Source organism: Podarcis muralis, chromosome 7 (genome assembly GCF_964188315.1).
Source record: "Podarcis muralis chromosome 7, rPodMur119.hap1.1, whole genome shotgun sequence".
In the NCBI taxonomy this organism is placed as follows: Eukaryota; Metazoa; Chordata; class Lepidosauria; order Squamata; family Lacertidae; genus Podarcis; species Podarcis muralis.
This window is the reverse complement of record NC_135661.1, coordinates 47,957,015-47,983,345: the sequence shown is the minus strand read 5'-3', so window position 1 is coordinate 47,983,345 and position 26,331 is coordinate 47,957,015. Positions and strand designations below refer to the sequence as shown.

Here is a 26,331-nt window from a genome sequence, read left to right as displayed (position 1 = left end):
AAGAGGAGGAGGAGGAGGAGGAGGACAAGGTCGAGGAGGAGGAAGGGGAATTTGTCTCTCAGAAGCCTTGTGCAGCAGTTCTTCTGAAACTGCCCTCATATCATTTTCCTCACAGATTATGGTTTTACAAATTACACCTTCTTGTTTCCAAGAGGAAATGCTGCATTATAATACTTCTATTGTTCTGCTTCTTCCCCTAAATATTGCATTGGGTAAAGTGCATATCTGACACAGCTTTGGATTCTTCCCTTTAATTTCCACCTCTGTTACAGATGCACCATTGTGTATTGATAAAACTCTGTGGAGGGGGGAAGTACATCTCGATAAAGCCTTTTAAAAGAGTTGGCATGAAGGCAAGTGAACTTACCAGAGGTCCTCAAAATCCTGTCAGGGTAGTGGCTAACACTTCTAATTCTCTTGGTGAACACAGAAAATAAAGATGTACGGGAGGAGTCTTGCAATTAACAAAAATAAAAGCATTTAAAATAATATAATGAGCTAAGGAAAGTCAGATAGGTGCAGTTTCATTTTGCTCTTTGCTTATGACATTAGACCACAAAGTACTACAGGATGCCTATGATGTTATTTTGTATGGCAGCCACAGTGAGGTCATTCTATAAATACACACCTGCTATTGCATGCTGCCACTATTATAATACTTTTTTGACATTTGTGTGGTTTTGTTCTGTTTGGAAAATTGTACCTTGCATTAGAGATCCATTTGAAAGTTCCAGTTTAAATAATTTGTGCACCCATAATCAGAGGTGTATGAAGTGGGGGGTGGAGGGGGTGGGCCACCCTGGGTGCCACTCGGGGGGGGGGGCAAGATGGGCCCTGCCTCCCCCCGGCTGTAGAGCAGCCGAGGGCACGCACAGTCAGTATGGGCGCTGCTCATGCGGCGTCCGTATGGGCTGCTACTCTCACGTACCATCCATACGGGCGTCCATACGGACTGCCTCTCACATGGCAACTGTACAGGCTGCCGCACGTGCGCACTCCGTATGGGATGCCGCTCACATGGCAGCCCGTATGGCCACAGCGTGAGAGTGGCATCCCATACGGAATGTGCATGTGCGGCATCCCGTACGTAGTGCGTATGGTTGCCGCGCATGTGCACTCTATATTGGATGCTGCACATGCGCAACCTGTACAGACGTAGCGCGTGCATCACTGGGCGGTTCGCCCCGCCCCTCAGCATCCCACCCCGGGTGCCAGAGAGGGTTCCTCCGCCACTGCCCATAATATTAGGAACCCATGACTACGATAGGGGCCATACTGATTTATTTTGTCTTCTGGGTGACTTGCCAAATTCATCAGTTGCTGTTTTTAGTGGCCTAATATTTTACAGGATAAATATATGCATGCTTACTCAGAAGTAAGTGCCATTAAATTCAATACAGTTTGCACTCAAGTATGTATGTGTATGTCACAAACAGTACAGCCAAATATCCTGCTAAACAAAATGTGTATGGTATCAAGGGGTTATGGCAACAAACTAGAATCAGAAGTATTTAGTAACATGTTTTTCTTTTAATTACTACATTTAGAGCTGGCAGATAGGCATTAGTGATCTTACGGCCGTGACAGAGCCTTATTATCTTTCAGAGCAGTTTCAGTTTTTAGGAATGGCAAACACTGCATATTATATTTCTGCAAAGCAGCTTGCCCTCAATGCTTGGTTGTTGTTTTTTAAGTACACTTGCAATTGTGCATTGCTGACTGCAGGCAACAATTATTCCACAAAAGTCATAGCACAGCACCAAGGCAAGCATACTTGGGCTTTAATTGTTTGTTTAGGAGTAGGCCCTCCTGAACTCAGCATCACAGAAGTTCAAGTACAACCAGAGTTGATCTTGCTCTTTCAGACTGCAGGTTGGGCCCCTTTAACTGAAGAGGCTTCAGTAAAGGAACAGCTTACAATTCAAACGGAGCTGCTGCTTCTATATAAGGCTCAGTCTAAGGGCCTTTCTGCACAACCATTCATAGTTGTATAGTTGCTGTTTGATTTGACTTTATGTGAGTGAATTTGTAGCTGACTGAGTGCACCTTTAGTCATATGTCACTGTTATTAGAAAGTGAGTTAGTTTTCCACATTAATAATAGTGTGCTGTGCCCAAATTGAGAAAAGTCCTGTGGCTGTAGTCACAACCCTTAAATACCCACATGTTCCTCCAGCCAGTAAATTTCAGAATTATCCACATGCACATGGCCCTTGCATCGCTTTTTGTATTTATTGCCACTTATTCTGGAATTCTAATCTTGTGGGACTGTAGGAGTTAAGAAGAAAACCTGCCGTATGTGTCTTATCTGAGCTGTGGTGAAACTGGTCATTGTGATGAAATTTCGACTGCAGCTAATGATTGCTGTGATGGACAGTACCTTGACTCTGTACCATCGTTTCTACCTGCCATATCTCTCCTCTGACCTGAGCTCATAAACTGACAGTGCATATCTATCAGAAGGAAGGGGCCCAAAACATACATCTCCCAAACCATGCCCACCACCCCCAAACCATTCCACATAGAAACCAGGGTTATGCTTGTATCCATGTCACAGAAATGACAATATTGAGGATCCAATACTGAGATCTTTTACAAATGTTGGGGTTTTTTGTAGCTTTGAGCTTATTACTATAGAATAATGACATCATGATGTGGCAGCATGTCAAAAAAATCTGGAAAAAATCCCAGCAGCTATGCTACTAAAAATGGTAAGTGTGAAAAACTCCTAAGGCTAACTGTTGATGAAGCAACATCAGAGTTCTGCTGTCTTATGACAGAGGATTCAACTATAAAGCTGCAAATAAAACATTTTGAATGTGTTGTAAAGTGCAATATACTATTGTGACACTACATGGCAACTATATCAAATTCAATGCATTTTTTTAAAAAAGCATTTGCACACTATTTTTTGACCCAGAAGCTGCCTGTGGACAAACGCCAGCTCCCTCGGCCTATAGAGAGAGATGAGTGCGCAACCCCAGAGATGTTCGTGACTGAACCTAACAGTCAGGGGTACCTTTACCTTTAGATTCCACTACAGTCTGGGCTTGGCATAGGGTCTGGCTTTGGAGGAGATCACTGCTTGCCTCAAAACAGGGATGTTGCCACACTCACTATGGCTACTTCAATTGGCTGGAACCACCCGTTTGACCCAACAAGGTCCTGTTTGTCCCTAATTTCCGCTGGTCGGTCATCACATAGATTAATATGACTAGCTACATAGCTTGTGAGCCATCCCACCTCCAGTTAGCTGAGATCAACTATATTGCAAATACAGGAAAGAAGTAGTAAATGGAATTAAAATAATGATGCCCAAACAGCATCAGAAAAAAGAACTATGGCAGCAAATGGATGGATAGTCTCCCAGGTAAAAATGACTTTTCACAAAATGTTTCTCACTCTGTCCCTAAATTACCAAATGTGTGAATGCGTGTTTTATTTGCTAGTGCAAATAAAGCCCTGACACTAGTTATATCAGACAACACAAAGGCACATTGCTGGTCCCTTTTTTCTTTATCTCTGCTATATGACCCAGTTTAGATGTGGTGGAAGTGACTTAGAATCATAGAATCTTAGAGTTGGAATGGACCCCAAGGGTCATCTAGTCCAATCCCCTACAATGCAGGAATTTCAGCTAAAGCATACATGACAGATGGTCATCCAACCTCTATTTAAAAACCTCTAAGAAAGGAGAGTCCACCACCTCTAGTGGGAGTCTGTTCCACTGCTGAATAGCTCTTCCTGTCAGAAAGTTTTTCCAAATGTTTAGTCGGAAATTCCTTTCTTGCAACTTGAAGCCATTGGTTCGAGTCCTACCCTCCAGAGCAGAAGAAAACAGACACGTTCCCTCCTCCATGTGACAGCCCTTAAGATATTTGAAGATGGCTATCATATCTCCTCTTTTCCAGGCTAAACATACCCAACTCCTTCAAGTGCTCCTAATAAGGCTTAGTTTCCAAACCCTTGATCATCTTGATCTGCCCTCCTCTGCACACATTCCAGCTTGTCAACATCCTTCTTAAATTGTGGTGCCCAGAATTGGACACAGCATCCCAAGTGTGGTCTGACTAAGGCAGAATAGAGTGGTACTATTAGTACTATGATCTGGACACTATACTTCTGTTGATGCAGCCTAGAATAATATGAGCTTTTTTTGCTGCTGCATCACACTGGTGACTCACGCTGAGCTTGTGGTCCACCAAGACCCCTAGATCCTTTTCACACGTACTGCTAGTAAGCCAGGTGTCCCCCATCCTATATTTGTGCATCTGGTTCTTCCTGCCTAAGTGCAGAACCTTACATTTGTCCCTATTGAAATTCATTTTGTTAGCTTGTGCCCAGTTCTCCAATCAGTTAAGGTCATTTTGAATTCTGATTCTGTCTTCTGCAGCATTAGCTACCCCTCCCAGTTTGGTGTCATCTGCAGATTTGATGAGCATCCCCTCAATTCCTTCATCCACTTATAAAGGTATTGAACAACAACAGGCCCAGGACAGAACCCTGCAGCACCCCACTTGTCACTTTTTTTCCAGGATGACGAGGAACCATTATTGAGTACTCTTTGGGTTCGGTCAGTCAACCAGCTACAAATCCACCTAACAGTTACCTCATTCAACCCACATTTTACCAGATTCCTTACGGGAATATCATGGGGGACTTTGTCAAAAGCCTTTCTGAAATCAAGATACACTATGTCCACAGCATTTCCCTGATCCACCAAGTTGTTTTAATTCCATCCAAAAAAAAAGAAATCAGATTGGTCTAGCATGACTTATTTTTGAAAAACCCATGCTGGGTCTTAGTAATCACAGCATCCTTTTCTAAATGTTCACAGTCCGACTGTTGAATTATCTGTCCTAGGATCTTCCCTGATATCAATGTCAAGCTCATCGGTCGGTAGCTACCTGACTTTTTGGCACATAAAGATGCAAGACCTAATATTTACACTGATCAGACTGTTTCTGTTGTGGTTACTAAGGCTTTCTGATAACTTAAGTAGTTGGTAGTTTCTCCATGTTGTGATTGACAATAGTGTTCTGCCTAACTCTTTATTAATTTTACTCTTTTTCATTTTGTCCTTGGATTCCATGGGAACGTTACAATCTGTTTCCATATCATTAGCAATGAAAACAGAAGATTCATATTATTACAGGCAGAATTAAATTGCTATTCTGACACTGAAATCTATTTATTTCGCATGGGTGGAGGGATTGTACTACCACTTAATATTATCAGAAGATACCTCCTTTTACATTTGGACCTTTCTTACCTAGCTCCCTGCCTTAATCCATTTGATCTCTCAGCTCCGATCCTGGCTCAGAATCAACATGACTCTTCTCTGTACCTGCACCAATACTCTACTTTAGTTCAATCCCTCTGAAGGTGGTAGCTTTACTTTCATCATCAGCCCAGTATATTGTGTGGAACCCAAATTCCTCCCCCATCTGCTCTGGCTGGGGACAATACTTCTAAAATCTTGCCAAACCCTTCAGAAACCCATTCCTCTTTTCATCTATGCTGAACACCCCTGCTGATGACACCTGAAGCAGGTTACCTCATCATCCTGCAAGCTGGGACTGACCCAGTGCACCTTCTGCTTTCTGGGTGCTGTGGTGTTGATTGCTCAATATTGATATATGCATATGATAGCAGTACTAATGGAGAGTGGGCAACTTTCACTGTAATCTTGCCCATGACAACAAGGCCAAATCATGCACTTTCAGCTCCTTGCCCTCATGTAGTATTGCAACAACAACTAATAACAATGATAATGATTACATTGCCACTATTATACAATGAGCATAGCCCTTACTAAATACAGAAAGCTTGTCAGATGCCAGATAATGTGCTAATCCAGCAGCATCATGTCAAGTTATTCATAGATCATTGGATTAGGTAGCCAGTTTGATGGTAGAATCCAAAGAAATGAACATTTGCCATCAGTCTTCTTGAAGTTATATGAATATTGACTTACCCGGCCAACTAATATAGGTTCTGGTCCAGAAAACTCCTCCAGGACAAACATTTGATTCCACACCCAGCCCCTCTTGGAACGGTTCAACACTCTTTGTTCTTCACTTAGCTCATTTAGTCCTCTGCTGGATCCACTCGGTAATACGTGAGAATGATTCATTGGAGCCATGTACATAGATGGGAATGCAGTAATCCATAATATTACTAATGGAGCCCACGTATCCATAAACATTTCTGTTAGTCTTTCTGGCATCATTCCACACGTTAAGCAAATCAGCACCAACAATGAAACAATTATTTTGCTTTCTTCCAGATCATAGTCATCCGATTCATCATGCGGCAAAGAAGATTTACTTACAGCTCCGTCATGAGTCTAGAGCACAGTAAACATAAATAGGAATTGCCTTGATGGCAGAAAGAAGTCTAGGCTTTGTTGCCTTCAGAGATTCCTGAAAAATTAAAAAGAAAATCAAGTTAGCAAGGAACTAGCTAGTAATGTGTGTTGTCCCTCATAATAAAAATTAAGGAGCAAGAGCTTTCTTTATTGCATGAAAGTATAATCCACTCTTATGTGTTCCTCACACATCTACATTAGCAGATCAACAGGTGTCCATCTCTGTGTTTCCCCACAATCTTAAGTTTCTAGCTCCATACAAGAGATATAGTTTGTTGTTTTAAAAAACTTCACACCTTGTACATAGCAGGGAGGCAGTCATCCAAACATATGGATGTTGGGGGTGGGGGACTCATCAGGAAATGCCCTACCTCAGTGAAGATCATGCTATCCTTTCTGGCTGCTAAGTGACACCTCTACCTTTCCACCAGTGGTGGACTTTGGTCTTTCAAATTCCAATGGCACCCTGTGCAAGGCCAAAATTCAATGCCCCCTGCCTCTCACCTTCCGTTCTGCTCAATTAACTACATCATGCTGCCCTAAATCAGCCTCTGCCTATCCTCCTCTTGGATAGCTAACTTTAACATCAACAGAATTAACCTTTGCATTGCACACTAAATAATCTCTGCTGTTGCACTTCAAACAGAAGGAAGGGAACAAGAATTAGCTGACCAGAACTGCTGATCTTCTGACATTTTTGCAAGCACTGTGTTCCTCCAGGTGCTTATTTTTAAAGGGAGAAGGAAAATCTACATTTGACAGGAGATTTAGACTCATTTCTCTCAACTCAGAAGTGTCCAATTAAGTTCCCATTGAGCCATCGCTAATGCATCAAGATTCATTAGCCACAATTGAATCCAATCTCAGAATAGCTCTGTGGGAAAAGCTGGTACTGCCAGGCACAAAAGTGGCATCAACCACAACAGGGAAAAGAAACAACATTCATGTTTTAAATGGATTTCACATTAAGCCTAACTTGATTCCTGTGTTATTTTAGGCTGAATTGAGACATAAGACATATTTCAATAGATGCTTACGAACATAACCTGACATTAGGTAGATGCTTCCTTGCATCAGTGCCAAGAAACCCATTTGGCAGAAATCACTTAGTGTGTGTGAATTCTGTAGTCTCTCTACTTTGGATGAGATATATTAGTATACTGCACTAAGTGAGCTGACCGTACCTGGGAATAGCACTCCTAATGGCATCTGAAAGGGGGTTCTGTAACTCCTCCTAAGGGAATATTCCTTAGATTGGGAAACCTGAGGACTGGGAGCTAAATGTGGCCACCCATCTCTCTCTACTTGGTTCATTATTTTTTCCCCAGGCCACATCCTTTGCAGGCCCTCCTTCACACCTTAAAAGTTTTTGCCTGATTGGAAAATGCAATATAATAATACAGAAGGGTTTGTGAGTGTGTATAAACTAGCCAATTCTACGAAGGTAAGATTTGCATTTGTTGTTCTGCCTACTTTTGCCTCTGGCCCTAGAAACCACTGGCACGTGGCCCTCAGAAGGTTGTCTAGAAGGGAATGCATCCTTCAGGCTGCCATGGTTCTCTCCCCTTGTCTTAGATTCTCAGATCCTTTCCCCATGTCATATGCCCTTGAAGACTACTTGGGCACTGTAATCAGATGAGAATATGTTGTTGTAGTTGCTGTCTGCCCACCTGGCTGGGTTTCCCCAGCCACTTTTTTAATAAAAAGAGGAAGATCAATACTGTCTCCCATTGTGTTTTGGGGTATGATTCGTGGAATTAGACTAAAACTATAAAGCATAGGATCAGGATGTTCTAACAGCTGCAGTTGTAAATGTGAACCTGAGTATTCTTTGAGGTCTTTAAAGGCCCTCTTCTGGGTGGGCCTGCCTTCTGTGGTTAGGGGGTGGTGGATGAACTGCAATCCTAAAATATAGGAGTAAATCCCATTGAGGCTCACGTGACTTCCATCCTACTAACCATAGATAAAATTATTCTGCAAGCCGCATTAAATCCAATGTCAATTAAATGTGACTAACCGCCCACCCCCGCCATTTTGCACATTATGTGGTGGTTCGCTTGAAATCAACAGTGCTTTCTTATATCCACATTTAATATGCTTGGGGTAGAAGCAAAGAATGAAATATGATGAAGTGTTCTTATAGACATCATCTCATTGATTTTCTGCAGTTAAGACAATGCATATGATCATATATAATGCACTTAGTTGCATTGATATTTCTGGCATAAATTCCAAATGTTGCTCTATCATACCTGTGGGTCAAAGTAAATTGATGGGCAATGGATTGAAAGAAGTTATTAACTTCATTGAAACTCTTCTGCAAATTCAGTTACCTTGCTATGAAAAGAAAAGACTGCAACAGATCTTTAGTAAATATTAATAAAGTTAATAAATAATAGTTTAACATGCAAAACAGCCTAGGAATAGAGGGACCTGCTTTAAGCTGAATCATGCTGTTGGTTCATCTTACTCAGTTTTGTCTACACTAGGGAGGTAACATAACCCTCTTGTAGCTCAAGGGTTGTATTACAGTATGGTGAACCTTTCAGGACAGCATGATGCTAGTGGGAGGAGCCAGAGGCTAAAGTTACTAGACTGCAGTTCTTAACTTTGAGCAGTCAGCTACATTCTAGCCACACACAGAGATTTATCTACAAACACACACGTACTTCTGCCTCCATCTTTTACCCAGCAATTGCAACTCAAGTACACACCCCAGCTGGGCAAAAAGCACTGGAGTAAACTGTGGAGGAGGTCCAGTGAGGGGTGGACTTGGGCAGGTGCACGGCCTACAGAGAGTCCCAATAACCATATAGAGAAACCTGGAGAACAACATTCAGTTCCCAGGTCTGATTTTCTCTACCCATGGTCTACAGTGACAATGCCATGGTTTCAGACAGGAAACATCCCCAGCCCTGCCTCGATAAGAATTGAACTTGGGGTACCTTCTGCAACCAAAGCCTTTTAATAAAAGGACATAAAATCACCTCAAATTCCTCTTAAAATGAATTTTCAAACCACAGCATGTCTGGCCAAATTAGGAACTTCTTCATCTCACTAGTGCATTGATTTACATCACAACTTCCAGTTGAAATGATTTCAGAGTTATGGGAAGGTTTATCCTCATCAGAATATGCTGAGGACTCCTTTTACAAATGGTCTCTTCTTAAGGAGCAATCCGCTCTTAATTTCATTCTGCATTCATTGCTGCCTTGTTGATCATTTGTGATTACAAGCAATAGATAAGCCCTCCGACCCCAGCAATTCATTAAGATGGGTTTAGGTCGATTCACAGACATTTGTTGTTACATTTCAAACACGGCAGCATTGATCTTATTGAAATAAATTACATTACCGTAGGCAAACAATTTAAATTTTTGTTTGAAAGCTCTGTTTGAATGAAGTAAGGACCGAAACAACACTCAGACTGACTGTTGGAAAAGGAAGTCAATTATCCATTTGTTAGTTGCTGGGCAAACTTGGTGTATCGCAAAGAAGTAAAAGAAGAAGAAAAGAGCAATCTTCAAAATTCCAATAAGTGGCTTTTATTCCTTATTCGGTTTATCTTTGGCCCTTTCATCATTTTTGGGCCAGTTTAGCTTTTCCTTTAATAAAAGCAATACTTAGAATGGAAACACACACACACACACACACACACACACACAGAGGACCAAAGGCTCCAAAGCTATCATCCTCATTCAGGTGAACAGTTCTTAATTCATTGGAAGATGAATGATCTTGAATTAAGCCTGTCAATTTGATGTATGCTAAGTAAATCCTAAATAAATGCAAAATATAAAGTGATGCAAAATGTAAGTTGTGTGAAACTGGAAAAGTGGAGGCCAAGGTGTTCACATGCAAAATCACAGCAAACCTAGCATTTCTTTTCTTTTCTTATCAAGTATGTATATATACCACTAACCTGATTTTCTAAAATACAAAAAACCTTAAAACAACAACAGGATGGATAGATGGATAGATAGATAGATGATAGATGATATGATAGATAGATAGATAGATAGATAGATAGATAGATAGATGATAGATAGATAGATAGATAGATAGATAGGTAGATACTAACAAAATATTCAGTTTTGGGAATATTCATAACTCTGTTGAAGATCTGCATAAGCATGGAACTTCAGATGTTGCAGAATATTCAGCATCCTAAGTCTGTAAAACTGTCGGGTAGTAGGCTCTATTGAAAACAACAAGACTTATTTCTGAATAGAAATGTATAGCACAGCACTGTTAGTATCCTAGCATTATTAATTTTCCTTCTCGCTCTAGCCAAAGTGCAAGATGGAGAACCTGTGTGCTTCCATATGTTGCTGAACTGCAACTCCCACTATCTCTAACCATTGACCATGCTGGCTGCAGCTGATGGGAGTTGTAGTCCAGCAACATGTAAAGGAGCACAGGTTCCTTGCACCTGGAGTGGATAGATTTGTGAAAGATGAAGCAGGGAGAGAGGCTGAGATTGTATTTGAGGGGGCAGGCTCTGCCCTTGCCTAGTTTTGCTTTGGATAATGATTGTCTTCTTCCTTGAATATCTTTGGTATGGGATTTCAAAATCCCTTAGCTATAACTCAGATGCACAATGCAGTCTTCTCCCTGTTTCTTTCCTCTTTTTTGTTATTACTGGATTGCTCCATCTTCTCACTGACACCAACAAAGAAACAATATATATTTTCCCCTCCCTTCCCAACTCTTCCGTGCATTTACTTTCCACAGTCTTCGAACAACGCTCCTGTTTGCCTTTGGCTTCATGCTGCTCTGTCTGTTCTTTAACCTGATTCCTTTTTGAGCGTTATATTCACCGCTGCAGGTATTTGGTTACACTGGCAACAGCACCACTTACGCGATGCAGTTTCTTGAGAATTTGAACAGGGGGTCTATTTGCCCTCATTGTAGGATCTGCATTCCAGAACCCACATAGACACACAGAGAAAGAGAGAGGGAGAGAAAGAGGTTGTCCTCTTTCAGATGGCTGGTCCTTGTTCACAGCAGCGCTCCTGAATGAAGCCTGTTAATTTAATGTGTACAAACACAGGACTTTAAATGTATTCAGGTAGTTCCCTTAATGGAGCTACCTGAATGCCATCTCCCGGTAATTACATGAGCTTATTACAGTAACTCTCGTTACTCTTTATTCAAGCCATCCCCCCGTTACTTGTTACCTTTGCTTGCTGCAAGGATCTAAAAAGTAGGCTAAGCTCTCCAAGAAAGAGCTGTATTTTTGTGTTTCACGTCCAAAGCAGTCCGCTTCCCTGCCCTTCTTGTTGGGGTAAATACCAGCTTTGCATTGCTTACAGAGAAACAAAACACTTGGCTAAACTTTGCCGATGGAATTAAAAATTTGTTGGTGAGCAACAGATGATTCCATGCTTCTTGCCATGCAGTGGTGGGAATCAGTGTCTTTTGCTTTGCTGGTACTGTTACAGGTGCCACATAATACCGGTTCCACATTTGTAAGAACTTGATATTATAGCATGGCAGGATCTACACTTTGGAATGCCCTGCTTACTGATATCAAGCAGGTGACTTCTCTGTATTCTTTTTGGTGCCTGCTTAAAACGTTTTTGTTTGGACAAGCTTACTCAGATGTTTAGAAAGTTAATGCAAGTTTTCATCTGGTTTATTTCCCCCCTGCTGTTTATTGCTATTTTAGCTTTTTGAAAGTTTGAAATTACTGTAGCTAATTTTTCTTATCAAAATTTTGATTGTTTTATCTTTTTGTAATGTTTGTTTGCTTTCACAATAAAGTAGTGTATAAATGTTATTTTTTTTAAAAAAAAAATTTTTTTACTTCTTGTCCTACATGCTTTGCCAATTGCCATAAGACTGCACAAGTGAGCTCAAAGACTTGCTGACTTTTGCCAGTGTCTAGAGGACAAAGGACTTCTGAGAGGCCTGCACCTCCACCATCCCAGGTAGAATACCATGGGAAGAAGATGACCATGTTGGTCCCAGCTATCAGCCCGAGAAGCTTGCTTCTCTTTCTGTCCCCCTCCCCACAACTAAGAACTTTGATCCAACAGCCAATTAAGGAGAGATAAAGAAAACTTTCACTTTTTGTTTCTCTCTGTTTCTGAGATTTCTATTACACATTTCTGCATCAGTTTGTAACTTTTCTTTTTCTTTTAAAGGCCTTGTGTAAATTCATCAGCATTTTAGTACGTTTGTACATTTTAGAAATGTTTACTAAATTTCCAAGCACAATTCAAAGTGTTGGTGCTGACCTTTAAATCCCTAAACGGCCTCAACCCAGTATACCTGAAGGAGCGTTTCACCCCCATCGTTCTGCCCGAACACTGAGGTCCAGCGCCGAGGACCTTCTGGTGGTTCCCTCACTGCGAGAAGCCAAGTTACAGGGAACTAGGCAGAGGGCCTTCTCAGTAGTGGTGCCCGCCCTGTGGAACACCCTCGCACCTGATGTCAAAGGAAAAAACAACTACCAGACTTTTAGAAGACATCTGAAGGCAGCCCTGTTTAGGGAAGCTTTTAATTTCTGAAGGACTATTGTATTTTAATATTTTGTTGGAAGCCGCCCAAAGTGTCTGGGGAAATAATAATATTATAATTATTTAGTGTGTCCCACCCTCTCACCCTGCTCTCTCTCTCTCTCTCTCTCTCTCTCTCTCTCTCTCTCTCTCAAACACACACACACACACACACACACACAAACTTTCTCTCTGTCTCCCTCTCTCGCCGTCTGTCTGCAATGCATTTACCCTGATAATGTGCATTAGTATGTATATTCGAGGGGAAGGAGGTTTGCATCTCGGAGAATTGCATTAACACGAGAAGCAATTCCATTTTTTCTTATGACCCTATTTACAAACCACCATTTCATTCTGGCACAAGCTGAACCACCTCCTCTACCTCTCCTCTCCAGTAGCCTATGTTGTATCTATCCTTTAAAAATAATAATTCTAAGGACAGGGCCTGTCCCTCATTTCCATTTATGTACAGCAGGAGTGGCTAATGTGCTGCTCTCCAGATGCTGTTGCACTGCCAGTACCACCATTCCTGACCATAGGACATGCAGACTGGGGCTGATGGGAACTGGCCTCCAATAATTTCTGGAGGGCCTTAGGTTATATACCCTTGCTGTACCATCAGCACTGTACTGAATTTTTGTTTGATGTCACATAAAGCCACTTCAGGATGCTTTATTTCTTTTCTACCTGAAAAGTGGGAGAAAGATTATATAAATAAATGCTGATAACTCCATTGTTAGTAGAACAATATTTAGCTACAAACATTTCCAATAGATTTTACTTTCAGTAAGTGAAATAAACACAGTGGAAAGTTGCTTTTCAGCAAATGTGCATAAGATCGCACCATTACTTTCCCCTGGATTGGGATATAGTATCAATTTGGTTTGGTTTGCATTTTAACAAGAACCAATACACAATCCAAAACATGCTATCTTTCAGAACTTGCATTTCTCTGAATTTTGCAATGCACTTTTTAAATTAAAAAAGCTTTATGAGTTTTCACTTCGGAGGAAAACAACAACAACAACAACAGTGCAGAACAGTGGTGAAATAAAAACTGGAAGCATGAGTAATTGAGAGAAAATGAAATTGACGGGTTTATCCATTCCTACCTCTGGATGAGAGATTTACAATACATGTTTTAATAGTTAGTGTTATTACAAGTATGCAAGGAAGATTTCAGTGTAGGCAGAGATACGCCAATAATAATAATAATAATAATAATAATAATAATAATAATAATAATAATAATAATAAAAATAAAAATAATAATAAATAATAATAATAATTTATTTATACCCCGCCCATCTGGCTGAGTTTCCCCAGCCACTCTGGGCAGCTATAAGCAGACTGCACAACCAGCAATCCTTCATTTTCTCAAAAGAAAGCATAACACATGCACCCAAACACCCACATACCCAAATAACTAACTTTTCTCTCCTCTTCCTCTCTGAATACAAACTGTAAACTTGGATCAAAATCATATCCCTGATCTGTCCAAGTACTTGGATGCTGTCTCTTTCCCAAACTTTTCATGCATCTTGCTTTACAAAAGCTGGATAGTGATTTTCACTTATCAAAGAATGCTAACGTTCTTTCATTAAACTCCTGGGCTCCTCATTCACAGTGAGTAAGACAGCTATAATTCTGAAAGAAAGAAACAAGCTTCACCAAGAGCAGGTCTAAACAATCTGTGATGCCCCAAACTGCATGCAGGTTACCAACCATGTATAGCAGCCCCAGTGGGCTCAGTACATCTCCTGTTGTTGCCATTCATCTGGGACTTGAAATGCAGGGGCCTGTCAAGCTCCTGGTAAACCACAATCCATGGCTGGGTGGCCTGCGTTCAGCTTGATGGGTTATGAGTTGTCTTTTTTTTCCTCAGTGAAAAAAACATCGTCCAACTTCCCCTTTACTTGCAAGTATATTTTGGACCCTACATTTTGTATGAAATTATCTACTAAAACACTCAGCGAGCTCAGATTACATAGGTTTGGGAAGAGTGTGTGCGTGTATGTGTGCCTTAATAGCATTTAAGAAAACTACTCATTCTAACAGACTGACATGTTTCTCTCTTTCTCTCTTTGCTAAGAAAGCCCATGGGTCAGTGGAAAAGTGAAGACAAAGAATCACTAAAGGAAGTAGGTCACACCACATATTTGAGCTGGTGAGTGATAAAAAGGAGTTAAAACGATGTGGTTTTTATTTACTTAAAAATGTCGCCACCATAACAAATTACCCTTGTTTTTGTATCACTTATCACTGAACATAAAAGCCCCCAACATGTGTTAATCACAGGAAGTGTGCTTCATGCAGTTACCTTGGAGTGGCTAAATTTGCAAAAGAAATTTTAAAAAGTAAAAAAAAAAAACCCTCATGAAAATTCATCAGCATTTTATTGTGAATTTATTCGAGTGTAGTTTTGCATTTTATTTTGTGAAATATACAGAGCATATGCAGAGCAATTTCCTCAAATGTAATGGATTTTTGAATCATTTTCACTAATATATGCAGTTTTGTACACATTACTTGGCCGAAGAAATGCATTGCAAATTTCAGAGAAGTGTAAATTTCAAAGGATGGCTGGGTTTCAGTTCACATATTTGTCTGAGAATTAAAAGGGGAACTGAATCATATTTCTCCTTCATGCCAAGTCAGAGTTAATAAGAACATAAAAAGAGACTGCTGGATCAGACCAATAGCCCATTGAGTCCAGCATCCTATTCTCACAATGGCCAACCAGATGCCTGTGGGAAATCAGCAAGCAGGATTTGAGTACAATAACATTCTGCCCTCCTTGGATTTCCAGCAACTGATATTCAAAAGCATTGCTGCCTAAAGTTGAGGCACAGCATAGCCATCACAGCTATCAGCCATTAATAGCTCTCTCCTCTGTGAATTTGTCTAATCCTCTTTTAAAGACATCCTGTGGCCACCTGTGGGAACGAGTTCCATAGGTTAACTCTGCACTGTGTGAAAAGAACTTTCTTTTATCTGCCCTGAGTCTTCTAGCAAAGGATCCCAAGGTTAAGTGAGCTAAATGTGCCTCTAAAACCATAGACCTTGCTCTTCCAGGCAATTCTAAGTTAAGAGCAATCAACTTATTTTGATGGCCCTTGATCTAGTCTAACGTAGGATGAGTCTTAGTATCTCCACCCCCAGGGCATCAGCAAGTGGGCATGGACGTCAACACAAATGAAGCCTATAAGTGAGCCACTGCTCACTTAAGCACTGTGGTTGTGCACATACTTAGCATCTACGCAAACTGAAAAGGGTGTGGTTTTTCTTTGTGTTGGTTCAGAAAAGGTCCCTGCTGTCATAGTAGCTTCTCTTATCGGAGAAAAGTTGTGTGGCCTCTACCTGTTCCTGTTCTCACCCTGTCTTCCTCCTTTGCAAAGAAACAGCAGACACTGCAGTTGTCGAAATGCTTAACACCTGTCTTACATTGGCTTGGAATTGCTGTCACAACTTGTTAGTGTGGGTAAATGCCAAACAATCTGTACGTCACTCAGAAATAAGTCATGCTGAATTCTGTGGCTATTACTCTCTAATTATGTACAGGATCGCAACCTGAACTGCTTAGTCTTAAAGGTGCCACACAGGTCTGTTGACAAGGGCTCATATGAAATTCCAGATCTATGGAGAAAGATGATTCCCCTCGCCCAGCTTATTCACTTCTGTTTCTTTTTCCCAGAATGGGGAATGTGATAGAAGGATATTAAGTAGACTATGTAGACTAGGACCTGGGAGATCAGGGTTAAAGTCACCACTCAGTCTTGAAATTCTTTGCGTGGCCTTAGGCCAGTCACCGTCTCTCATTATATCTCTCAGGGTTGTTGTGAGGATGTCATGGTGAAAAGGAGACTCATGAATGCCACATTGAGCTCCTTGGATGAATGGTGGAATGCCTATAATCTCAATACTGATATATAAGAATTATAATAATAAATAGCCTCTTCAGCTCTTCAGTCCCAGATTTGATGGAAGTGTGTGTGTGTGTGTGTGTGTGTGTGTGTGTGTGGCCAGGTTTGGAATAATGAAAGAACTTAACTTTTTAATCAAAGAAGAAAGCATCAGGGACACTACCAGGATATTCTGGGCTACAAACATTAGACTGCCCAGCACCAGTCTGAATACCAGTTCCTGGAAGTCATGGGAGGGGTGAGTGCTCTTGGCCTTGGAACCTGCTTGCTGGCTTCCCCTAGGCATCTAGTTGGCTACTGTGAGAACAGGATGCTACACTAGATTGATCACTGTTGACCCTAACTTCTCACAAGGAGTTGTGCTGCATCATGGGGGCATGCACCAAAAGGTCCCCTCCTTGCCTGAACAGGTGGGTTTGGGGTAGGCAAGATATGACTACCTCACCTTCAACATACAGGATTAGCAGTTAAGTGATTAGATTCTTGCACATTTTCATTCTGTGCAGATCGTTTTGTATTGGTAAAAACAGCCTTAGTTTACTCCAACTATTGTTTTCTTGTCTCTTTATTTTCTGCCTCCACTCACAAATCAAACAGGTGTGAATTAAGTTTGCAGAGACACCTGTTTGTTACATGGATAATTACATATGCATAAAAGTACATTATGTGTGTACTTGAAAAACATTAAACCCTCTCTGGTTTAAGGCTGTCTAATGATTCAAAAGCAGAGAGAACCAGCCCTTAGACACTTTAGATCAGTTGTTTGCTGGTATTGTTCATGTATAGAATAATTAAGGATTCTTAACCAAATACCTTCTCTTTCTCTTCTACCACAACTAGGAGTTAACAGATCTGTCATTTTTTATTTCTGTTGGTTTCTCATTTTTTCAATCTTAAATTCAGATCTCTTTTTCGAAAGAAAGAAAGAAAAGGAAAATGTCCCCGTGAAAGTTGATCAGGATTTTAGTGAGAATTTGTCCTAATATGCACATTTCTGTATACAAATTTGCCTAATACACATGTTTGTAAAGCAAAATCCTCTATATAATTCATTTTTTTGTATAGTTTTCACCACTGTGTTCATTTTTATGCTCACTTTAGCAGTTTTGTACACATTACTTGGCCAGAGAATTGCATTGCAAAATTCAGATAAATGTGCATTTCAAATGATGGCTGGGTTTCACCTATTTGTCTCAGAGAGAGAAAATTGGGCAAGTTGGCCCTTAAATGTGAACAGGATCAAATTCCTCCACCATACCTACTTTCAGCACTCTTCATTTCACATAGGCAAGTTTCAACTAGTTCCTGCCAATCTGTTCTCTCACACACTCTCATTTTCTCTCTGACCCATGCTTAGTTTGGTGAGGGTTGCATTAGAGAATCCAAACACTCTCAGATCAATTCAAAGGACAAGGGATGGGAAGCCAGCTATGCCAAGCACGTTAAAGACAAATGGAGTGCCCTGTTACTGAGAAGAAGGTGTTAACCAGTCAACACCTTAAGCTCCACTTATCACTTCTGTTTTATCAGCTTGAGTGTGCTTGTCCTGTTCTTCAGGAAAATTGCTTAAATATTAATGGAGGCCATATCTATAATGTTTTATTATCATTTCCCCCTGTCATCTGCTGAGACATGGCACGAAGCATTGTTGTCTCAGCCTTGATTTTTGTCTTCAGACAGCATTACCTGTCATGTGCATAATTAACGGAAGAAACATCAACAGCCTTCCTTTGTAACAAGACAGAGTCTGAAATCAAGATGTTAAGAGGGGATTAATCTTTCTGAGTGCATGCATGGAATTTATCTCAATGGTTGCATCATGGGAAGGAAATCTTGACAAAGATACTCGTAGAAGCTCCTGGGAAATCCTGTTGGGAGCATTCTAGGTAGATCAAAGAAATGTAGCTAATATCACGTATCAGCAGACCAAATTAGGAGCTAAAGCTGCTGTCCTAAACCAGTGCCTTGGAGGCATGTTCAGTGAAGGAAGCAGGATTTATGTGATGCCTTGTTAAATTCTGCAGCCCTCTCGTCATACTAGAAGTTGAGGGTCACCCAAATCAATGAGATACATGCTACAATCTAATGTAGAATTAAGCATGATGTTTTGAATGTGTTTCAGTGGGCTTTAGGGTGCTTACATTTTCAATCTGATGCAGCCTTACTATGAACTCAGTGGAATAAATTTTAGGACTGAGATGCAAGGGTTGGATTTTCAGTGATAATGTTAACCAGGATTTCATTGCTGCATTTCAGTGTAGAGAATACTACTAACCCACCTTTTTCAGATGTTCAAAAGAAGAAATAGACCTGACTCTAACAATTTTTTTACATTAACAAAATGCATGCAAAATGTGCATTTTAGAGGAAATACTTTGAAAAACACTGGGAAGAATGTGCAGTTTACAGGAAGAATACATACAAAATGTGCACAATATACATCTGGATTTTACATGCCTTCTTTCATGCACCCACGAAGAAATAGGGTGGAACACGACCTATGTATGATTGAGTGAAACTGACTCAATTCGGACTTAGGTTGGTCCACCCATTCCCAACTTCAGAAAAGTGTCAATTTCATCAAAAGTAAAATTGTTCCTCCCCCTTTCATTTGAACATCTGAAGGAAGCTTTAATCTAGAGCTACTAGAATTTAAGTGATTGTATGTGTAAAAACAATTATCCATCTTGAACGTATTAGCAAAGATTGATATTTACATTATCCCAATTTAGTCCCTCACATCTGCCTAGGCATTGGGAGTTTAAGAACCTATTTCATACCGAGTCATACCTTTAGTTCACATAGCTTTGTATTGTCTACACTGAATGGCAGTAGCTCTACAGGAGTCTTCCCAGTCTTGCCTGGAAATGTTAGGGACCTTTTACATGCAAAATTTGTGCTCTGCACTGACCTACAAACTGCCCCTCCCACATTATTGATGCTATTGGATGTGGATTACTAGCAGGATAGCATGCTATATAAATATCCTGAGTGTAGCAAGTAGATTCTGAACATTGTTGCCTTGAGCAGTTAGGGTTTAAGGATGTGTTTGTAAAAGCAGGTGGTTTTCAAAAACAAAGCTTGAAAATATCACAGTGAAACGCATATGCTTGAATTTGTGCAAAATCTGGTCTCCACTCTAAAGGTTATGCAAATGGGTTCCAGCCAGCTTCATTTGAAGTACTTTAGTATAAAACTGCTTTGGGGGATCAGGCCGTAAACTGAGAAGGTTTACATCCTAAATGACATGTCTTGAACTCATTTCTGTTTCTGACCTTCTACAGTTGCCAGGTTGATCTCATTTTCTCTCCCTTGTTATACCTGCATCACATCTTCAGAGGTCACATTCTGTAGTTCTGGAAACTTTCCAGTTTCCACATCCCAAATCTCAGTCTGTCAAGACTGAGATTTAAGGACCGATGAAGGATGGTTTCCAAAACAAGGAAATCATGAAAAGGTTTATGAGATTTACAAACTATTCTGCATTGTCATGCATGTGTATTTGCATGTTCCAACATTATCCATAATCTAAATGCTATTGCTCTTAAAAGTGCACATTTTACAAACAGCAAAAGAATGGTGTTGCTTTCATAACCTTATTGTAGGCTTTGGAAGGAACCCGTGTGGTTACTGCTGGACGCAAAATGCTAGACAAAATTAGCATGTGGGTATATTATTGCTCACTGCTGACAGTAAGATTTCTACAACCACAATAACCAGAACCAAAACCAAATAAACAGAACCATATCAGCTAAATTGAAATTAGATTATCAGGCATTCCCAAGGATTAAGATTTAAACACCAGGAGGCTGAACCTTTGATCCCAGTATACCGACTTAGATACTAAACAAGGAAACACACAAAACAAACATTAGTATGCTTCTTTCTCCCATGAAATTCAAAACCCTTGCTATGAATGCTGATCAATCAACAAAGAAGTTCTGGAGTGGTCATGCTTGAAAAATCTCTGAAGTGGTGGAATAAGTATTTATATGGGTCTGTGGATAAACTGATGGAGGAACAGAGAAGATGCTCCATCATCAGGACAGTGATTCTACATCCTGGGTGAAATCCCATTCTCACCATTTGCACTGCCAATTGCATGGACATTTAGAGTTTTTCTTATTCATTGGAAATGCTGAGAGGGGAAGAATTCTGGAAATTTAACACTCTGAGTCACCAACTACTCTGCTATGGTGTATTGCCGTGAAATTGCTAACAACTGGATTAGCCACTGGTGCAAACAGAGGAGTTGTTACCTCTGCTTTTAAACTGGTCTTCCCAAATCCTTCAGCTAACAGTGGAAAATATCTAAAGGGATGTTAGGTGCATGTTTGACTTCTTGTTTTCAGTTTTTATCCAGTATTTCCAAGCTTGGGAGCATTTGAAGTTCAACTACATGTCCAGTTGGCTACCTGTGTAGCAAATGAAGTCAATAACCAAAGAGTGGCAAGGCTTGCCATTTTTGTTATGCAACCATCATAAGCATGAGGTGTGTGTGGGACTTTCACTTGAAAGTTGGCCCATTACCAAACAATGTTTTCACCAAAATATGCTTAGACATTTATATATAAAGAGTATCAGCATCAGTTTCCATTGCAGCCTACTAATCCTCCTTTATAACAACCACTTTTTACTAGTTTAAAGAAACCCACACTCATTCTCCATATGGACACAATCTACTGTGAAAGGCTCATTTCTATTCTCAAAAGTTAGATGGTTTCCTCACTGAAAATTTGTTTCTGTGCCAACAAAGAACACCAGATTTGCATTTGTACATGATCTTTGTTAATAGCTGGTCCAAAGGTGAGAGCCAAATCCTTACTTCTACTGATTAAAATAATATCAGTAGTCATTATTGGTAGAGATAAAAATTCTCAATAGCAAAAATATGCAGTTTTTGGAGTACACACACTATACAAAATACATAGGGTGTTATAATATGCCAACTAGGTGAGACTGGGCAACTGTGTGAAAAAATGCCTAGATCTCCTTCTGTTTATACTGGCCACCAAGGTTGTGGCTGCATGCATGCAGCAAATGTGTATGCCTGGGAAACAATGTAACCTAACTACATGCGTACCCATCTCTACGCCCACTCCCCAATAAATAAGACTTGCAGAGCACATTCATAATATCAAGAGCAAATAAAACTGACAGTATTCAATCCATTTGTGGTTTCTGCAGTGATGAAATACAATTGGGCTGTTTTACAGGGATGTAAAAAACAACAACAACAATGAAAAAGATTTAGATGTGGACTGGGGTTGCCTTGACAATCATTTTATAGCTTTTGGGAGAGAGTTTTGAAAAAGTATTGTGCAGGTATGGCTGAGGTGTCCTGAAAAATACACTAGGACACATTGTCAATGCAGAAAGCAATGCCAGAGTGTTAGGAAGAGCAGTATTTATTCTCTCTTTTCCTCCCTTTTTAAAGAGGAGAGCAAAGAAATGGTTGTTTACCAACCACATGAAAAGTGTTACAGGGAGACATATTTTAACCAGTATTTTCCAGAAACTTTGGCGTTTGTTTTAAAAGATTCCTTCATTTCCAAAGCTATTTTTAAGGGACCAATTTCCATTTAATTAAAAACAATAATAATTGATTCCCCAAAACTTATCATCTCTCTCAATCCCAAAATACAGCTGGCAGTTATCTCCTATTTCAGAAGGCCCTCAAGATTCAGCTAAATACAGATATTACGGAGGTTAATTAATATCCATCATATAATTGCAAGCATCTCAAGGGGAAAGTGTGTGTGTGTGTGTGTGTGTGTGTGTGTGTGTGTGTGTGTGTGTGTGTGTAAGCAAGACAAGAATCTATAAAAAGCAATATTGCAGGGGGAGGGTGAAATTAGCTGCATTTCACAGGGAAGACTGTGGTTCAGATAGCAAATAGTGAAACATAACTATTATGTTGGATGCATGGAACAGTTAGACAAGACTGTGCTTAGCTATCCCTTTCCTTTGGTGTACTTCTCTTCCCCTAAAAAATAAATAAATTGGGAAAGTGATACAATTGGCTTAGAGCTAAGAGCAACTTCTTATTATAAACTTTGATTTTAATTGCTATCATTATTATTATTAATAGTGATATTTTCATTCCTGGAGCTGCATGTTTGCAGAATACCCCCACTGCAGTGGAATATTTAGTCTCCGTCTGTTCTTCTGCATGATTTTTCAGACAGCTAAAAAGTGAATTCAGACCATTGGGAACTCTGTGATTCCCTTTGATTATTTTCAACAAATCTTGGCTTTCTGTAGCAGGTCAACTCCAATTGGATATCCCTTGCCTTAATTGTAGGATTCCTGCTAGATGCTTTCCTCGGAAAGTGCCACATGGAGCAATCCAATCCTAAGAACGCTTACTTGGAATTAAGTCTCAATGATGTCAGTGAATTTACTTTCTGTAAGGGCAGACGACTGCAGTCTTAGCCCCTGTCTGCAAAGAAAGCCTTGCTGGGAATTTTCAAGAGAGGGTGGATAAAGTTAAGAGGCTTCTCTATAGCTTTGCTGGTTATCAGTGACATTATTTAATTGGAACTGAAGTGAGCAGCTGTTAGATCCCTCCTAATGCAAACATTATGTTATGTTTTGAGTCCATGGCCAGTTAACAGTAATGGGTGACTGACAAAGAGTCCCCTTACCATGATGCTCCTGGGAATCAATAGCCAGTGGTTCTTCCTTTCTTACCTCTTCCTTCAGGGTATTATCAACCTTAAGGATAACTCTTTTTGTCTGCCTGTATCTGCATTTATTTCTGTAACCAAGGGAAGGGAAAGTTAAAGATGGAATTGCGCTTAACATAGTTTGGTACCTGTTGGCATCGATGGCTGGTTTTGCAAGTCACTTTGGAAGGATTCCATCCAAATCTGCAGCCTATTTAAGTTAAAACTCTAAGCCTTGTATCCTTGCAGAAACCACGTTAACCAGCACTGCCACTCCTCTGGTGATTCCTTTTAGAAAGCCCCCACCAAGACCACCTGCAAAAATAAGGACCTAGAGCAAATCCCTGCCTACATTGCCCCAAATCTGAGATGTTCTGATCTGTTGCCTGTGCTGTTCTATGGCTGAACAAAATGTTCTGCCATGGCTCACTGTAGCCTGGCGGGGAAGACTGTTTGACAGCTTGATTGGGATGTTACTACCCAGCAGCTGTTAGATACAAGCAGGAATGTAAGAGAACATGTTATTCCTCCAAGCCTTCTCCCCAACACCACCCCTCCTCAATTCTGGATGAAGCGCTTAGGAGAGACCCGAAGCTGCCTTGGAGGGAGGGGGTCAATAGTGTTTTCCGTATCTTCCTTGGAAAGCATGTCATTATCAAGCGACTGGAGCTAACATGGGGTGCGGTGGGGGCTGATCCTAAGTTTCATCTTGATATGGCTGCAGCTTTGCTAAGGTAGGCAACTGAGGTCCGTTCCCTTTTTGGGGGAAGGGGGGCAGCAACTTGTAGAAAAGGAGCTTGACTGCTCACTTACTGAGAAACCGGGAGGCGAGAGGCTCACTTCTAAACCCTTGATTTTCTCAGCCGAAGTAGCAGAATATTTATCTAATAATAATAATAATAATGATGATGATGATGATGATGATGATGATGATGTTAATTTTCTCCCTCCTCTCTGTTTTTAGATTGCCCCTCTCCACCACCCCAGTTTATCCTCCTTTCTCTATATCTGGCTGGCGGCTGGCTATGTTCTTTTTTTAGAAGGCGATTCTCAATATATCTGGCGGGGGGGGGGGGGTTAGAGAAAAATTCTCAACACCAACCAGGCAACGTCTTTCAAGTCTTGAATGTATGCCTGGATCTATCAACTAGATGGTGGGAAAGAGACCAGTGATTTAGTGTTCTAAAATGGGGGGGGGGGGGCAAAAGCACCAACCCCTCCACCACCGGTGACCACACGCCATCGCAGAGTCCTGCAGAAAGGCATGTCCGGAATGGGCACCTTGAGATCTTCCACCACCATCCTCACTCAGACCCCCCAAACCAGGAATCCCCAAGAAGACCCAGCTGAATAAGTAGACAAAACTATCCGAGCTATCAGAGAGACCGAGGTAGCTGGAGATTGATACTTCTCCCTCCGCGACCCTCTTCCTCTCCTGGTGATAAGACTCTCTAACCCAGGAGAAATCTTATCACGTACCAAAAAGAATAACGGCAAAAGGTACCTCCTGCTTGGCTTCTTCCCCCCCGGAGCTCCAAGAAGGAACGTCTTGCAAACTCCTACTTCAGCGCGGTGAAATACATACGCTTCCCCCCCTCCCCTCCCCAAATAATCGTAAGATTCGACTGGAAAGGTGGCTACTTGTTCTTTCAGCGGGAGGCGAATAGTCGCCAGCCCGAGCGAGCTTGGCCAAGAGCGGGTACCTGCCTCCGACCGGCTTTCATTCTTTCACACCAATGTTGCCTCTGGCTCGCTCGCTTTCCCTCGGCTTTTATTTTTTCTCTTTTTCTAAAAAATAAAATAAAAAGATTTATTTCTCCCACGGTCTTGGGGAGCGGGGAAGCGCCGGGGCGACTGGGGCTCCTCTCCTCTCCGGTCCGGCTGGCCAGGCGCAGCGCGGGGCTGGATCAGTGCCGGGTCTCCGTCTCCCGTTGCAACGCTCGTCGGCGGTGGCGGCGGCTGCAACGGCAGCACAAGCGGCGGCAGCGGCGGCAGCAGCAGCTGCAACAGCCCATCTCCGGCCGAGCGAACGGGAGGGATATTCCAAAATAAATCCACTCATTCAGACGCGCCGAGCCGCTCGCTCGCTCGCTCGCTTTCTGGCTCTCCGACGTGCCCGCTTGCCAAATGGAACTGTGAAGCGATGTGGGGGAAGAAAAAAAAGAAAAGTGAGGAGCGGAGAGCCTCCCCTGACAGTTCTTATTGGGCTGATCTTGGAGGCAGGTCTAAAGGCTCCCGAGAACGCCGGGCTGGAACGCGCGCCTGCTCCATTCCAATCTCGCCGGCGCGCTTAACTTTCTAGTCCTCTTTGGGGGTTTCTGTTTAGGGGCGGAGGGTTCTGTGTTTTTTTTTCTCCCCCCCCCCTTTTTTAAAGAGCCCTTCCCTCCGCCTGAAAGGCTGCCGCCAGCCGGCTCGGGGCGATTTCTTGGCAAGGACACCACTACCACTACCACCACCTCCTCCTCCTCACCTGCGCAACTCCCGCCTTTTAAGGACTCTGCTGCTCTTCATTCCTCAAAGCAGGAAAATCGGAGCGAGAGAGAAAAGGAGGAGACTTCAAGCAAAGGGGGAGGGAACGAGGGATCTAGAGTAAACTCCCACCACTGACACCGCGCCAAGCCTGTTGATGTCCTGCCTTTGGCTAGCGTTCCCCCCACTCTATGCAAATTACGGGTGCAATAACTTCTCTTGTAGTTTTCCCGCTCTTGGAGAGAGAAAACGCAAGGAGAAGGTGCCGCGGGGCACACTGTAGGCCTAAGCAGAGGTGGAGAACTTGTAGCCCTCCCGGTGTTGATGGACTCCGAGTCGCATCAGCTGGAGGCAGCTCTGCCAACGGTCAGTGGTGATGGGAGTTGGAGTTTGGCAACA

At 41.5% G+C, this 26,331-nt stretch overlaps 1 protein-coding gene across 5 annotated transcripts in view; it reads right to left on the bottom strand.

The window, feature by feature from the left end:
- CDH8 (cadherin 8) overlaps positions 1-26,036 on the bottom strand; it is a 231,140-nt gene extending 205,104 nt beyond the window's left edge. The window contains exons 1-3 of one of the 5 annotated variants that reach the window (XM_028739646.2): positions 25,934-26,036; positions 24,968-25,596; positions 5,977-6,424 (exon numbers count right to left, since the gene is read on the bottom strand). In XM_028739646.2, the coding sequence (XP_028595479.2) occupies positions 5,977-6,231 (255 nt within the window). In that variant the 5' untranslated portion in view covers positions 6,232-6,424; positions 24,968-25,596; positions 25,934-26,036. Of the gene's footprint in view, positions 1-5,976; positions 6,425-24,942; positions 25,882-25,933 lie in introns of those variants that run through there. The other 4 variants (XM_077931723.1, XM_077931724.1, XM_077931722.1 and 1 more) reach the window with 4 other exon arrangements.
- Between the last annotated feature and the right edge of the window lie 295 nt (positions 26,037-26,331).